The following is a 17,288-nucleotide window of genomic DNA, read 5'->3' as shown; positions in this document are numbered from 1 at the left end:
ACGATGAGGGGAATAATCCTCCCCCTTGACTCTGCCCCGGTGAGGCTGCATCTGGGTAGTCCAGTTCTGGGCTTCCCAGCTTAAGAAGGACAAGGAATTACTGGAGGGAGTCCAGCAGAGAGCTACAAAGATGTTTAGGGTTCTGAAGCATCTTTCTTGTGGGGAGAGACTGAGAGAGCTGAGTCTGTTCAGCCTGGAAAAGGCTGAGAGATCTTACCAGCATTTATAAATATCTCACAGGCGGATGTCAAGAGGATGAGATCAGTGGTGCTGCTCACTCCTTTCAGTGGTGCACAGCAATAGGATGAAGGATAATGGGCACAGACTGAAGCATAGGAGGTTCCTTCTGAATACGAGGAGAAACTTCTCTACTTAGAGGGTGCCAGAGCACTGGAACAGAGTGCCAGAGCACTGGAACAGGCTGCCCAGAGAGGTTGTGGAGTCTCTTTCTCTGGAGACATTTTAAACCTGCCTGTACATGTTCCTGTGCAATCTGCTCTAGGTGAACCTATTTTAGCAGGTGGGTTGGACTAGGTGTTCTCCAGAGGTCCCTTCCAACCCCAACCATTCTGTGATTCTGTGATAACATCTGTGGAGCATGTCGTATTACTTTGACAGTAAGGAGATGTGTTTGCATTAAGAATACTTTGCTGACAAAGAATATTGGCATTATTGTGCTACCAAATACTATTCCTACAGAGAAACAGTTCATCAAGTCTTCAAGTAAGTGCTGCTTATCAAACAATTATGTGTGCATGTGTATATATACACATATATTATGTCTATAAAAATAATCCAGAACTGTGTTATAATTTGGCAAATAAAGAGATCTTTTCCCAGCATGCTTTTCACAATATCAGACACTCTCATGACCCCTTTTACTAATTTTTTTTTTAACTTGCTGCCACCATTATAGTGCTTTTCTGACTGCTGTTTTGTTTTATACAGAGTATGTTCTTCAGTCTAGAGATGCACAATGGTTTCTTGTACCTCCGCTATGACTTTGGCTTCAGTACCGGCCCTGTGCTGCTAGAAGACTCCATGAAGAAAGCTCAAATTAACGATGCTAAATTCCATGAGGTAGAGATGTGAACAAAATCACGGCTATTTTACCAACTATCCCAGTAGCTCCAAAGCAGTAATAATTTGCTCCAACACTAATGAGAACAGCAAAAGGATTAGGGGCCAGGCAATGTTGCAGTAGAGCAGAGTAGAGTACGTAGAGCACATCTGCCTGGCATGTCAAAGAGCACATGCCAGTCCCACCACCACTGAGCAGTGGAAAGGGCAGGTTCTCCCTACCTCTTGGTAAATTTGTGCTTGTGGACAGATTCTGGTTGTTACTAGCCAAAGACAGGACAGTTCACATAGGAGAAAAAGTGTTACTAATTCAAAATGTAATCATATCCAGGACAACTATATCCTTCAAATGCACAATTCTTCTCAACTAAAAACATGTCATTATCCTAACGTGACCACCGTAGTTGTTATGCATTGTATTACAAGAAATGCTGCATTTCCCATTTTGTTTGAAGGGAGAATTAACCAGGTAACAGTCTTTTACATCTGCATAATATCTTAGGGACTTTGGCAAATCAAAAATATCTAGATGTATTTGTTTTAAGAGAATTTGCTTTAAGCCAGTGTAACTGTGAGAGTGACAGTAGAAAATCCCCCTTAGTGGTTTGCTTCTCCTGCCATTTGCTTGATGTAAATTCAAAGTCTGATTCCTGATCCACAACTGCAGCTGCAGTTCTATTCAACCTATTTAAGCAGAGTACAATTAAGCCCTTTATGTATTAACAATTAAATAAGATTTTTAAGAAGCATGCGTTAACTTCTTGGATAAATCAAGAAAGCATGCTGAAGTTAATGGAGTTTATCTGTTTGCTGCAGTGCAGAATTTGACATGGGGTACTTTCATGTGGATTTATTCATAAGTGAAATATCCTGGATTTTCAGTCATCGGAGAAATTGTGACAACAAAATAAGCTCCCTACTAGTAATTGTTGTCAGCCTCTTCTCACTTACAAACAAATTTTGATAAATCAGAATAACTTTTCAAACAAAAAGATATAAAGATGTAATTAATTTTACAAAATCACCATGACAACTTAAAAAATATGACATTTTGGACACTTCTAAGCATGTTTTTCTTTTCAGATTTCTATTATATACCACAATTCTAAGAAGATGATCTTGGTAGTAGACAGGCGACATATAAAAAGCGTGGACAACGAAAGAACAGCAATGCCATTCACAGACATCTACATCGGAGGAGCACCTGCTGAGATCTTGCACTCCAGGTTGGTTTACAACTGGGATGTGACCATTATTTGCAAGTAATCACCATATTTACATTATGTTTTATGACCTGTGCTCAAGGGTTTACAATAAGACATTTTTCTCAGCCTCAACACCTTATGTAAAACAACCCTTCGGACACTCTTTTAAGTGTCTCTCAAAGCTCTGAAGTACCAAGGATTAGACTTAATCCAGCACAGGTAAATTCTGCTGAAACTGGTCTATTTTTAGTAAGGGTAACATAAACTGTTGTCTTCTTGAAACAAAAAGGCATTTTCAAAGAACACATGAGTATATAGAATCACTATTCCTCCTTGCTCTGCAAAAAGTGATCATTGTAAAACAGCAGTGAACTAGCTGAGGGATCAAAAGCCTCTACCAACTGCATCTTCAAATCTAAAGACGATATTTTTTTGACTATGCACTCCAGTCCTGATTCGTCTCAGTTTCTCTCTAGAACCAAGTCAGGTGGCTCTTGTGTGGGTGTGGGAAGAAAAGAAGAAGTCTCATTTTCCCATCATATCATTTGACACAAGCCAAGTTCACTCTCAGTACACTGTATAACTCGCATTTCCTGCAGTGGGAATCTGCCAGACCAGGGTCACTCTCTGGGAGAGAGGGCTGGCTGCATGAAGAAGAGTACGCTCTTCTGACAGGCAATATTCATTCCCAGGATCAGACAGCAAGGCCAGCATTTTCAGAAGGGCTCCAGCTGCTGTTTCAAGTGTCACAACTTCTAACAGAAAAAAAAAAAAAAGGAAGATAGCAAATGTTGCACAATAGTTTCTAGGAATTAGTGGTACATCTCCTGAAACCTTACTTTATTGTCGAGAGAGCCTGTTGAATTGATAAATAAAGTCTGAGATATAAAACACTTACAGATTAAGCTTTTAAGACAGGGACAAACTTTATGTAAAGGAAAATAATGCATTTCAACCCCATGTTATTATTTGAACATGCAAACAAAATGGTGGACAAGGGGGAAACAAAGTATATCACTTATCTGGCTTTTCAAATAGTCCTTTGCAAATGTCTGTCACAAGGGACTATTAAGAAAACTAGTGGGGTGGAGCAGGGAAAGGCTGTAGTGGATTAGAAAGCAGCTGGGAAAGAGAAAATAGGACATAGTAGTAACACTTCAATTTTCACAGCATAAAACGTTTGCAAGCACTCGCCCAAAGGATGTCACTTAGGGCTTGTATTAAATACACTAATGCTCTGTAAACAAAGGACAAAAGGATAGTGAAAATTACTTTGGTTAATCAAGCCTACAGAACACTGAAAAAAGCCCAGAAGGACATAGAAATCAAGGCAATTGAGAGCTCAATCGCAGATGAGACTTTTTCACAAATGTAGGATACAAGACGAATCGCATTAATTATGCTTTCTGGGTGAATTATGGTTATGCTGCAAAACACCTGTAAGGTATTGCCAAAGCAGGAAAAATAGCATCTCAATAAACAAGTTGTATCAGGAAAAAAAAAAAAAAAAAAAAGAATAAAAAGGTATTTTTAAAATACGGTAAATTATAATATTGAAAAGTCCATACAGCAATTATTTAAGTGGAGCTACACCTTTGCCTTTGATATTGTACTCAGCTTTTCTTCTCATGAAAAGAGTAGACAGCAAAAAGTATGGTCCAAACATGGTGACATCATTCCTTTTTCATAAGTCGAGCATAAATAGGTATTAGAATTTTATCATCTACTACTATCTCTTTACTACTACTGCCTGCTATTGATACTGATGCTCCCTTTTTCTAGACAGACTTACATTTAACTGATATTGGGGGCAGCAGAAGGAGGGGGAAACTAGGTCTGGTTTTAGAGGAGGAGTTTGATATTCTTTCAAAGCAGTCTGCCTTACAATGAGGTAGGTCATAGACAACTATCAAAAAGCAGATGTCAATGCTGTCAGTAGCATATCATGTGAGGTGAGAAGAATCCCACTGCCAAGGTCCATTCTGTAGAAAGCACAAAGACCGGTTACAGGTAGCCAGGCCAAAACTCCAGAATTCACATTCAGTCCTTCAGTTTATTTGTTCCACAGTTATCTCCTGGACCGGTAGCCAGTAGATCCCGTGTCACTTCCTTGTTCTGCCACAGACCCTTCGTGATCTTAGGCAAATTTCTTCTTTTTCATGCAGCATGAATACTGAGAGGATAAATTCAATTATATTTGCCCTGTTCCATAATGCTGTGATATCTTGGTGAGGAATAGAGTTGAAAAACCTAGAGCAGTGAGCAGGACGAGTTGGGATACACTGCTTTGCCATTCACCTCAAATATGACATAAACAGGATCCTGGAAGCCCAACTGCTGCTCTCATCTAGAACTACGTAAACCCACTCATCAGCAAGCAGAATTTACTTACTGACCTCTATTACTATTATTTTTAAGAAATAGAGATCCATTTGCCCTCCAAGACAAGACTGGAGCTTGCTATTAAAAGCAAAACACGAAAACTAAACCAGAACTTTTCCAAAATAATAAAAAGTTGAGATAGAAATACAGTGATTTTCACTGTGTATTTTTTTAAAATGTCTTTTCATTGCAGCAGCTATTTTTACATTTTTAAAGTTACTCTATACAGATCTCCTCTCTGAACTCTCATATTTCCGCCCCCGCTCCCGCTCCTCCCAGCATTTATTACAACTGGTGCACCCTGACTTTTCAAAACACATAATGTGATTAATTACTTGGTTTATATGAAGATGTAGGAATAGGGCACTAGTGAGGGAAATGATTGAGGCTTTTCCAGGGTTTTTAGAACACCATGGAGACAAAAGTCTGTTCAGAAATGCAAGGGCTATCTAACTGCAGCTTGCTTGGCATTGTTTTCCAACAGCATTAGTTCACATCTGTCAGGAAGTATTGGCTTTAAAGGCTGCATGAAAGGTTTCCAGTTCCAAAAGAAGGATTTCAACTTGTTAGAAGAACCAGGAACCCTAGGAATTAGCTACGGGTGCCCAGAGGATTCACTGGTAAGTGTAACATCATTTGTGTGCTATATTGTGAAAGGAAATATTCCAATCTAATTCATTTTTACCGAAAGAAACACAAAGTGGTTTTGCATCGTAATATAGATGTGTGAAATGAAAAAGACAAGAAGATTTTCACCCTTCAAATTACCTCTCCCCTTGAGTCAGGCCAGCTCTTCCCCTGTGATGCACAAACCAACAGCACCAGCATCAACACTAAGAAAATTGCCATTTTGTTTCTGATCACTTCCATCATTCATCATTTGTTCATCACAATGCAAGGCTGGTAAATCTAAAGAGTGTTTCTGGTCTTTCTCTTACGGCCAAGTCTATCCAAAGCCATGCTGTGAATCTGTAAAGATGAAGGAACCCACCACTTGTAGAACTCATCACACAATCTCACCCCCTGTCAACAAGGAAGGTAGCCGCAATTTGTCCTACCTCAGACTGGATTTTTCTTCTGAGACTCAGAGGGTTATATACTACCATGTCCAACATCACCCTCCATCCCCGACTCCAGCAGGCAGTCCAGCTCATAAACTAATGCATCACACATTGGGATGGTGACAGTGTCACACAGCTGAGACAGGGGCTTGAAGCCACCTCTGCTTCTAGTTTTCATACTTACTAATGTCAGCAGACTTAGTGTTAGGCCAAGAATTCCATGAAACTGAGAATAACTTGACTTACACTGCATAAAATGCCTACACTCTCTTAAGAATTTCACAGCATGTGAGGGAAAGAGTATATAAGTTACATTAAGACATGCAGGAAAAACTGAAGTTTTTATAGAACTGAACTGGCTGTATCTTTGAAAAAAAAAAAAAAAGGCTCATTCTTTCTGTGATTTGAATGTTTTCTGCAGTTTACTTGTAATTTTGTTTTATTTAATACACAGATGTCCCGCAAGGCATATTTCAATGGAGAGAGCTTCATTGCATCAAGCCAAAAAGTGTCCCTCTTTACTGAATTTGAAGGAGGTTTTAATTTCCGGACACTGCAGCCCAACGGGCTGCTGTTCTACTATTCTGAAGGAGTGAGTATATATTTCTTTATGGTTCACTTTATTTTATCGTTGGATTGTTTCCCAGGAGAATACTAAGGGAATAATATGATTTCTCACCTCATCTTTTCATAATAGAGAAAGCAGTCTGCAACATATTATAGAAGCATTCATTGATTACCTCATTTTCACAGTTCACATTTGATCTACAGATGAAAACCAGCAATGCTTAGACATTATTTTGATGTTGAGAAGAGGATTTGATCAAATGCCTAGAATTAACCTACATCAATTTGTGTTTAATAAAGTCCTTAGGGCAAAAATGCACAGTGGATCTTGCTGTGCTCAGCAGCACTGCAATCCCTATTTGGACCTGTGGGTGCTACCCAAGTACAAATAGTATTAAGGGCGTGATATTTTCCATCCAGCGACAATCCCCTGGAAGCAAAGACAAAGTTTGTTTGAATTAGTGAGACGATATTTTGAGCACTGCTGAGATGACAGAAAGCAGTCAGAAAGCTCCCTATATTTCCAGGTGATAATTCAGCCTTCATGTGTGATCGGGAAAAGCTGCACTGGATAATGACTCCTTGCATCTAAGGGAAGTCAGGATGCTTTAAATACCCCCTCCGAAGTGTGACATTGGCAGATATATTGACTCGCACTCCCAAAATGTTGTGTGAGCCAGAGTGATTCCAAGACTATGCAGCCCCAGATGACAGAACATTTGCAACTATCCCCAAAAGTCTGTTCTTCTATACCTGCAGAAGATCATCAGCAGTGCAGCAGGGCAGGCTGTACGACATCGATAACAGCTCCTGAACTTTTACATTTTACAGCCTGGAGTATTATCTTAAATTGAAATCAGTAACCATGTCAGTTATCCACATCATTTGCATAAATGAGGCCTTAGATACACCACTTCTGGTTTTAGCTCAAAAGCTCTAATCCTATGAGATGCCAAGTGCCCTACTTAACAAATGGAGGTTCAGCTTTTTAGCACTTGACAGAACGAGACAGCATGGTTCCTACCAGTGCACAGGGGCAGTGCTTGCTCTGATAGAACAGATAATATTCCTGCTTTGTGGCACAGTGATCCCATATGCCTGACCCAGATAACAGATCTTATCTGAGATAATTTTGAGTGATTGAATGGGTCTGATCAGAGGGAATTAGGAAAAGAAAAAAGAAATTATTGGTCTTATGACAGCAGGAATCTTGCGGTAACAGCTGCTCTATACAGTGCCAGGGGTATCAGAAACACAAATGAAACGTAAACATCATACATCCATGCTAGTGGAAGGAGATCATGTGACAGATACACAACACATAATCAGCAGCAGAATTCCCAGAATTCAGGCTTAAAAAGCAGCAAGAATATAAATTCTAATGAGATCATCTTTTTTGCAAATAAAGCATAAATGGAGAAAAGAGCAAGAAAGAAAAGAAATACAACAGGAAAATGCACAGAAATGTTAATTTTTCTGTGTTACAGTTACTTATGAAGATGTTTTTTCTATATTTCAGTCAGATGTATTATCCATCTCTATGGATAGAGGTGCTGTTGTATTAAATGCAAGTGGAACCAAAATTCAGTCACCAGACCGAAATTACAATGATGGAAAAACTCACTTCATCATTACTTCTATCACCCCGGAAAGGTAAAGCTGTCCAGCATCTTTTATTCTCTGCCTCCAGAATATAAGTATTTATTGTAAAGCACATCATCATTTAATATATACTTTCAAAATGATGTTTAAGTGGGGGGTTTTAAACGATATTTTTACCTGATCAATTCAGTAAAAAAAAAAAAAATAATACAAAGCAAAGAATCTGTGATTGAAAACTGGCCAGCTTGGCCTGAGCAGGAGTTGCTGGGAATTTTTACTAAAACTAAAATAATAGTTTTTCTAAAAGCTTGGTTCATTTTGTCCTCTGGTATGAAAGCAGTTTAACTTCATCTAAGACTAGCAAGAGATTCATTTTGCAGCAGGATTGAATGTTCTGATTTGTTAAAGCAATCCCAGATTGACCCTGAAGTAATTGAGGCATCCTCACAAAAAGCATTAATTTGGGATATATACAGTGAAACATGTTCAAAATACTTTTAGCACTGACAGACACAAATGTAGGACTAAATGCAGCAGTTTTAGAGATTTACAGAGGGAATAAGAATCTCTATGTGCCGCTTAAAAAACTTGAGAGTATTGTTTTATTGGTTTTATTGTTGTTTTCTCTGTTTAAAATTTTCTTAGAAGGTCTAGTAATCAAAGCATCTTTCTTGAAGAATCTTGCCTATGCAGATATAACCAGGTCATTTTCAGTTTTCTAATGGAAATGGAGGTTTGTACCTATGACTTCTAACATCAAAGATACACAGTTTGAAAAGCTGAAGGTGTAAAAATGTGCCTTGGAATAGCATTGGGAACTGTCATGTTTTGCTGAGTATTTTGAATTCTTAACTTTCCAAACAAAACTAACGTCTGATGCTTTAGTTATATTCAGTTTCTTATTAAAGTAATAGAATCCTTTCTGACTTCTGCAGCAATTAATGTGTTGCAAAATTAGGTTAGGTAAAGAACATTGTATAAGCTCAAACATCCATGTACTGTGATGACAGAGAAGGAAAAGGGGATAGGGGCATAAAGAAGAAGAATTAGCATGTGCTTAGATCTTATTTTTCCCAAATGGTGGCTCCATCCATTTGTTAGCAATTCCTTAGTTTGTCTGTTTTCACTGGGCAGACTATGTTTTTTTTGAACTTCATAATTCACCCTGGGTTGTTATGAAATCCATGGGCCTCTGGACTCAGCTTTGCCAGTGGGTTAATTGCACTGTTGCTTGTTGCACAGCTGGATGAAAGAAGGTCCTCACCTGGCTTTAAGCACGGGGATGCTCGGCGATGTATACACTTAGCAGATCATTTTGTTTGTATATAATATGCTGGTTAACCACTGACACTGACATTTCTGAAAGCAGACTACGAAACGGATGCTTTGCCTTTTTAGATATGAGCTGACTGTTGATGACAAGAAACAAAGTAAGAAGAACCCAACAAAGGACAACGCAGGGAAAAGCCTGGACAGCAACAAGAAGTTTTATTTTGGCGGCTCTCCCCTCAGAACGCAGCAAGCCAACTTCACTGGTTGCATAAGCAACGCTTACTTTACTTGGTGAGTAGCATCCCCCAAAAACACATTACCAGGCAGTCACTGCCTGACAGCTCAAATAGTAGCTCAAGAGAACTGTTTTATTTTCACAATAAAAATTCCTCTCTATATTTTGTGAGGCTAGACAGTATGTGTGAATAAGTTTCTTACCTGATTTGCCACGGAATCTGTTGGCACAGACCTTCTAGGTTAAGATACTGTTAAACATTAATAATAACTTGATGTAAATCAGCTTTCAGTCCTGCACCTGCTAATTCTGCTGGTGCAATGTATAATTTGCATAGCTCTAATTTACATTTATATTATGTAGCTTTCAGCTCTGCCATTGAAACAAAATTATATTAAGGCATCTTGCAGAAGCTGGGAAAGTTAGGAGTTCAGTTATGTGATAATGGTCAGAATTTGTTGATCTTAATGGTTTTATGAAATGTTCCTATACAGAAGATTTTAAAGTGGTTTTGATGCTGCAGATTCATACTCTATGTATCCAAGCATGGGTACAACAGACAGAGGTAGTATAGGCTGCCTGCATTACACAAACATTGACTGGTAAATCTGTGCTTTTATCCATGATCCAAGAATGAAAAAAAAAGCCCATCCAAACACCATTTAAACCATAAATGTAAAATTCTGTGATTTTTATGAAGACAATTCCAACACTTGGAAAAAATCTGTACTTGTCATCCCCTCTTTGAAACACAGGTTGGATCAAGAGGTTGAAGTGGAAGATTTCCAGAAGTACTCTGAGAAAGTTCAGGCCTCTTTGTATGGATGCCCTGTTGAATCTCCTCCAGTTGCTCTTCTCCATAAGAAAGGAAAAAACTCATCAAAAGCCAAAGGAAACCGTAATAAAAAGGTTTGCTACAAACTGCCCCAGTACCACCCTAGAATTTTCCACAGTTGATACACAATGTGCCATGATTGGGAATTCTCCAAATCATGGATCCAAAATGTACCACATGAAGAATATTTCAGATATATGAAGGAAAGGATCCTGTTCCTTTACATATTCCATCACTGCAAATGACTACCCTGACTCATTCTATCTGGCCTACACAAGCATCATTGTCTCTTACTAGAACTGTAGATGCAAATTTATGACATCTTCAAAAAACTACAGCAGAAAGATGCCTTCTTGATTCCTTCTAGTATCCTAAAGGCAATAAGCTTTGTTCTGTTCTCAGCACCTTCTGTGTGGCTCTCTCCAATGTGTACAATTAGCATGCACTAATATAAATGGGAAAAAACACAGCATGCAGAACTTTTAGTCCAAGCATGTTCTCTTATGCCTGTAATGTAGCTGATATAATCAAAAGCAGAGCGGGAGAGATTCAATTAGGAAAACTGAAAAAGAATTGAATTGTAATTACATTAGCTATACAACTGTTCAGTTTATCCCTTCTTCTGCCTTAAGTCAGCATCTATAGGAGATCTGTTCAAGGAAAATTTGACTTGGAACTATTCCTGGCATTTTCGTAAGGAAAAAATATATTATTACCCTAGATATAAATCATACTGGTATTTTTATTATGTCTAATATTAGTTTAAATTTCTGGTTAATGGTTCTCTTTCTATGCAGGTGGGAAGAGATAAAGACAAGCTCTCACAGCCTTCATCTGGCCTCAAAAAACTGTATCAAGAAGTGAATATGCAAAGAGACCCTCAATGCCACTTGCCCATGAATCCCAAGGCAATTGAACATGCATATCAGTTTGGAGGAACAGCAAACAGCCGGCAAGAATTTGATCACATACCAAAGGATTTCAATGAAAGGTAAAGGGACCTTAGAAATAAAAATCCAATATAATGGGGAGGAGTAATATTTATTTTAAAGGGAAAAAAAAAAAAAAAGACATATTTCTGCTGTTACTCTGGTGGCTTTTTCCTTTATATCTTAGGACAATTTTTGCATAGAGCATGATGAGCATGTTGTTAGGATATATTAAAAGGTGTTTCAGTTTAGTAAGAGCAATAAATAGAATGTGTTTCCAGTTACATTCCTTTTGTAGAATCTTCATCTGCATTGTATATTAACAAAATGTATCTCCTTGCCCATTTGTATGAAGACTTTGAGGATGTTATTTCTGTACAAGCAATGCACCATCCGTCTCTTGGTGCAAGAAGCAATGGCACTAGAGCAGAGCTGGAAAAGAATGTGACAGCTCATCAAGAAATGAAGCAGTTATGTGCTGAGTGGACCTTGGCAGCAGTTTAATGGTTAGGAATCTACACAGTCCAGCAGGACATAAAGCTATGAAAACCATGTCCAATTCAAGCTATAATGGAAATACAAGTGATTAATAATGAGTCCAGATATTGTGGACATTTAATTCTTGGGCTCCCACAGTATAAGCCATATGGCATGTTATGACCAACAAAGGATTTTGGTTAAATACTTTCCATGAAAGACTATAAATTCAACAACATAGCACTTCCTGGAAGCATATCAGACTGCTAACTCAGAAGAGTGATATTTCCTGACTTAAATAAAAAAAGCATTATGTTCATTTTAATTCAATAGTGTTTTACTTAGGGCAGTCCTGATGGTGCCCATATGAAGAAGGAAAACGCAAATTCTAATATGTCTCTTCATCTCTACAAGAAATATTTGGTTTACAACTGTTATTACAGCTTCACCATTGTAATGTGAATTTAAAAAAAAAAAAAAACAAAAAAAACAATTACTTGTGACGTTTTAAAACAACTGATATCGGCAAAGGCCTGAGTGCATATGGAATGTACACACACATGCACTGTGGAATGTATAGATCCTTCAGGCAATTAAAAAAATGGAAGCTAGGCTAGTCACCTGACATGAGAAGCAGGACAAATCAGTTCTGGCTTTGCCATTTTTCAGACCCGAAGTAATAATATAAATCACTCAAGAAATCTTCACTATTCACAGTGCCAAACCAAGTCAGTATAACTTGCCATGTTGGCTTGGACTTCACAAGGAACTACAAGGAAGGAGAAGCTTAGCAGTAAAGCTGGAATAACATCAAAGATTTGTGAATTGTCAGGCCCCTGTGTCATCACAATTAAAAAGTCCCCCAACATTGCTGTTCGGCAGGAATGGCAATGCAGTGTATACACTGTCAGTTATTGGTGCTTTGTACTGATTTTATTCACTCTGGATAATTTAATTTTTGGATATATGTTCCTTGCAAGGTAGCTGCTTCTACAATTTTGACTTCTACTCCAAAAACCTTTATGGAATGGTTTTCAGAAACACCATCTCCATAAAGGAGATGTATATTCCTTTGGATGAGATTAAAATCTCAGTCTTCCTCTGCCTGCAGTTTGATTTAAGTCAGTTAAATCTGCTCTAATTTTAATATTGTGTTTTTATGTGTCAGAGCTCAGTTCTCTATCAGTCTGAAAACTCACTCATCTCATGGAATGATTTTCTATGTCTCGGATCAAAAAGAAAACAACTTCATGGCCCTTTTCGTTGCTCATGGACGACTTGTTTTTATGTTTAATGCTGGTCACCAGAAGATAAGAATTAAGAGCCAAGAGAAATACAATGATGGCCTTTGGCACAATGTAAGTAAAAGAAAACAATCATTGTGATTGTACATGCTATTACGGCTGCAGTAAAGATACTGCTGATCTGACAGCTCAGGAGTTTTCATTCATGCAATCATAACCACACCTATGTGTTGAGAAACTTCTGCCAAGATTTTTAAATCTTCCATGTGGTATTTTATCAAATCATTAACTTGGGACAGGAAAGAGAATCAGCTATAAAAATCCAGCAATTCCCAACACAAACAGCTGAACAAAAGTGACAGAAGCAAGCAGAGCAGTGAGGCAACAAAAAGTGAGGTTAGCTAGGAAAGGAAGGACTAGGATAATTTTGTTCAGCAGAATTCTTTGAAGTGCCTAAGCAAGAAACACAGTTATCCTGGATGCCCTCTGTAGACTATGGAAATAAAAAGACAATTTTAGGGTTCAAGGTGAATTTCCCTCTGTAGGTAATTCCCTCTTCTCACTGACTACAGAGGAAGTCTACAGTTACTAAGCTTTTAACTTGGGCACATCAGTGTTTAAAGCAGGTTGGATGAATCCAGGCCATAAAACTAGGAAAGACTGTGAAATTGCTAACAGCGGTAGCACTGTAGCAGTGACTCATCTACACACATAAAGATGAGCAGATCTCAGTAGACCTTGTGACATCTTGATTACTTCTGCTTTGTACACCAAAATGTAAGAAATACAGCAGTTTTACTAGCTAGCCTTTACAAAAATGTGAAAAAAGAGGGTTGTCCAGCAAATAATATTGACTGTTAATAAAAGAGATTTGTAGAATATGACTTTGAGGCTTTTCTTCTCAAACTTATCTTCTTCCATTGCACAGGAGTGTTTCCTCCACAGATGAGAGTAATCTTCCAAATTTTTTTTCTTCCCTTTCTAGGTGATATTTATTAGAGGCAAAAATATTGGTCGTTTGATAATTGATGGTCTCCGAGTACTGGAAGAACCTTTCAGCAGTAATGCTAATACCTGGCAAGTCACAGAACCACTCTATATTGGGGGTGTAGCTCCAGGAAAAGCTGTAAAAAATATCCAGGTAAAGCAGACACCCATTACAACATTCCATACCGCTACGTACAGCTAATGCAAAATCTAACTGTAGGCATGAGTTCAGGCAGAAGCATATTATGATCTGAATCCACAGTATGCTGAGGAGCACGCCACTGAGTTCAAGTGGATGGCAAAGCTCCAACAGGGCTGGGCTGGTGGTCACTGGTCAAGACTTCCATAGGCTTGCAGCAGCATCTGGAAGGCGTTAAACATAATCTGTCTCTGTCTCTGAGGAACAAAGAAATCCCAGTGAGATCCAAGCTTAGATGAGATAGGTAAAGTTAGGTGAGATCAGTTTTGCCTTTAGGCCTGAGATATAGATGGCTTTGGGAGAGATCTTAGCGTTGTCTTAGTGTTTCTGTTTTAAGACAGTAGCTAGAAGTCAGGATTCTGTGCTACATCTTGGATAGTGAAGCATATGGAAAAGTGTTAAAGCAAAAGTGAACATATAAACAAGTGTCCTTCAAGGTAATCTTATTGCTATGTGCCTAACAAGATAGATTCACTACTCAGAAATTTCTAAGTAGATGTCTGTCCTTTCTTGAGGGTATGGTGTATGTATAACAAACAGTGCCTTGCTCTAGCTGTGCTTTGTTTCTCATGGTTCAGTAAGGTTTGTTCGAGAAACAACACAAGCTGGAGTTACCTTGAAGTCATCAGAGAGATATGAGAGGTTACAAGTATTTGTCCTGCTTCTCTTCTCTGGAAACTTTTCCAATTCAAAACTGGTGCACCAGACAATCACAGCTTTACAGCTCATAAATAAGTATAAATAAAGACCAAAGAGTTTATTTCCTTCCACAAGCAGTTTATCTACTAATCATGCTTTTTTCCCCCCTCAGATTAACTCAGTCTACAGTTTTAGTGGTTGTCTCAGCAATTTACAGCTCAATGGAAGATCAATTACTTCAGCTTCACAGACATTTAGTGTAACACCTTGCTTTGAAGGCCCATCAGAAGCAGGAACATACTTTTCATCAGAAGGAGGATATGTCGTCCTTGGTAATGCAATACTAAACTAATGTATCCCATAACAAGACTGTGGTATTCACTGTGCTTCAGAATGGCATATTTCACTAAAGGGTGTGGTAATTTCTGAAGCTGTGAGTTGTAAGGATTAGATACAGATCATCATTGGGGTAAGCAGCTGATGTTCATAGGTCACAATGACACTGAAATTTAACAAGTTGTTATATAAATACATCTGTATGTATTCTAATTAATTAGAATAATTTCACAAAGGAATGGATTATAATGTGGTAAAAATTATTGCAGACATGCAGAAGTCAATGTGGCTAAGACCAAGTATGCCAGCAGTCATCCCTTAGTTTTTTAATTAATAAAACAACATGTAGTTCAAAAATCATTGGGAAAGGCTTTCTGCATGTTTTGGTACTGAACAATATGACAGAACACATCTTTTCTGTCATTTAAGCCTGCTGTGTTTCAGGAAATGTTTTATGAGGAGTTTTTGGTCACACAGGCTCTGATCTGAACAGGAGAGGAAACTGCACAACCCTATTCATTGGAAACACGAAGAAGAATTGATGTTTCTAATTTGCTCCCTGGCCTGCCACCAAATTGAAAAAAGAGGTTTCTTCTACTGAATCATCAAAGCTTAAGTGAACTCCCACTCACTGTAAAAACTGCTGAATGTCTAGTAAATTGCACAATAAGAAACTGCCAAAAAATACAATTTACTTTCTGCCACCCATTTAATTGCTAAGAAATATTTTTAAACAAAATAATTTTTTTAAATAAAGAGAAAAATAAACAAACCTTTATTAGTACTTCAAGCAAACATAAGCAAAACAAAAGCCGAAATGGGTCATTGATGGCACACCATGCCATCTCTTCAAGTATGTGTGTACTGGCAAAGGTTCCAATAGTTTTAAAGACAGAACAAATAAGTTCCACCCTGGAGCTTTGAATCTTTGAAGAGATGTCTAATTTCATCACTAACTCTGTACAAAAAAGAATGTTCTTCTTTTTCCCTCACAGATGAATCCTTCAGTTTAGGCCTGAAATTTGAAGTTGTTTTTGAAATACGTCCCCGAAGCAGCTCAGGAATTCTACTGCATGGTCACAGCGTGAATGGAGAGTACCTGAACATGCACATGAGAAATGGACAGGTATAATGAAGGTCACATTTCCTCCACTGCTTTGACTGATTCCTCCCCTACCTGCTTGGGCTCTGCTTTTTTTTCACTATTTGCCATTAGTTGATTCTTATTCCTCTCTTAAATATATTAATTGCATAGGTTAAGCAACCCAGATCTTTCTTTTAAAATGCAAAACACACCACCTAACACAAAATGAGATCACTTCAATGATACCAACTATAAATATGTAATGAGCAGCTAAAAAGAAGCAAGAGCACTGACTCTTTGGTGCTGCTCTTTCATCCACTCATTAAAAATGTATAACAGCTACAAGTAAGGTAACTGTTGATGAATTTTTATTTCATGTTTGTTAAAAGAGAAGTCAGAGTTCCGCTTAGTCTCTTCTTTTTTAACATACAGGTGTCTGGTGAGGAGAATGAGGGAAAGGGGAAGTTCTGATTGTTGATCTTTTTTTCTAGAGCCTCTGGATTTTTGTAATGCTGTCAGTTGAAAGAGAGGTTTGAAACTAACTTACCAGATAGCTCTTGCTGTTGCTATTTTTTTATTATGAATATGTTCATCACTAAAATCTGGGTGCCTTCATGCCACACATGGCATGCATACAGAAATAAGCTACAGTTTAAGCAGACAAAACAAGCAACAGTTTAGAGCAGAAGGAAAATAAATCATTTTTGCAGAAAATAAACTCAGGGAATAGTCAAGAGACTAAGCAGTGTGGATGTTCTTTAACCACTGCAATGCACTACCCAGTATCTGTCAACCAAAGTGGAAAAATATTCAAGTGAGGTTGGCTGTACCAAACACAACTCCTGAGGAAACATGCTGTCACCTTTCTTATAAGAACAGAGACACAGTGATTTACCCTATCCTAAAGCAAGTGTCTAATATAGGTGACTATATGAGCTGTCAGTCAGAGAATCTGCTTTTCTATATTGACTGTAGACAGGACAACAGGTGCTTCACTTAGGCACCTAACTTTTGACAGCTGATTAGGTAAGATAAAGCCCATTGTCACAGCTGTAGCTAGTTCTTGATGAATTAACAGAGAACTTAGAACACACTGCAGCAGTATCATGCCACGCTTAAAGGTTGCATCTGTATGTAACTGGTCTAGCAGAGCA

At 38.2% G+C, this 17,288-nt stretch overlaps 1 protein-coding gene across 1 annotated transcript in view; it reads left to right on the top strand.

Annotated features, from left to right (window-relative positions):
* Nucleotides 1–17,288, top strand: part of LAMA4 (laminin subunit alpha 4) — a gene marked incomplete at its 3' end in the record, with an annotated part of 97,440 nt that overhangs the window by 76,081 nt on the left and 4,071 nt on the right. Inside the window, exons 24-35 of the mRNA XM_080342087.1 lie at nucleotides 949–1,080; nucleotides 2,164–2,306; nucleotides 5,152–5,287; nucleotides 6,183–6,320; nucleotides 7,815–7,948; nucleotides 9,296–9,460; nucleotides 10,160–10,313; nucleotides 11,037–11,230; nucleotides 12,814–13,003; nucleotides 13,875–14,030; nucleotides 14,887–15,046; nucleotides 16,046–16,176. Coding sequence (XP_080198213.1) covers nucleotides 949–1,080; nucleotides 2,164–2,306; nucleotides 5,152–5,287; nucleotides 6,183–6,320; nucleotides 7,815–7,948; nucleotides 9,296–9,460; nucleotides 10,160–10,313; nucleotides 11,037–11,230; nucleotides 12,814–13,003; nucleotides 13,875–14,030; nucleotides 14,887–15,046; nucleotides 16,046–16,176 — 1,833 coding nt within the window. The remainder of the gene's footprint in view (nucleotides 1–948; nucleotides 1,081–2,163; nucleotides 2,307–5,151; nucleotides 5,288–6,182; nucleotides 6,321–7,814; nucleotides 7,949–9,295; nucleotides 9,461–10,159; nucleotides 10,314–11,036; nucleotides 11,231–12,813; nucleotides 13,004–13,874; nucleotides 14,031–14,886; nucleotides 15,047–16,045; nucleotides 16,177–17,288) is intronic.

Source organism: Nesoenas mayeri (assembly GCF_963082525.1).
Source record: "Nesoenas mayeri genome assembly, chromosome: 3".
Taxonomy (NCBI): Eukaryota; Metazoa; Chordata; class Aves; order Columbiformes; family Columbidae; genus Nesoenas; species Nesoenas mayeri.
Note: the sequence above shows the minus strand (reverse complement) of the source record. Positions and strands in the feature narration are given on the sequence as shown.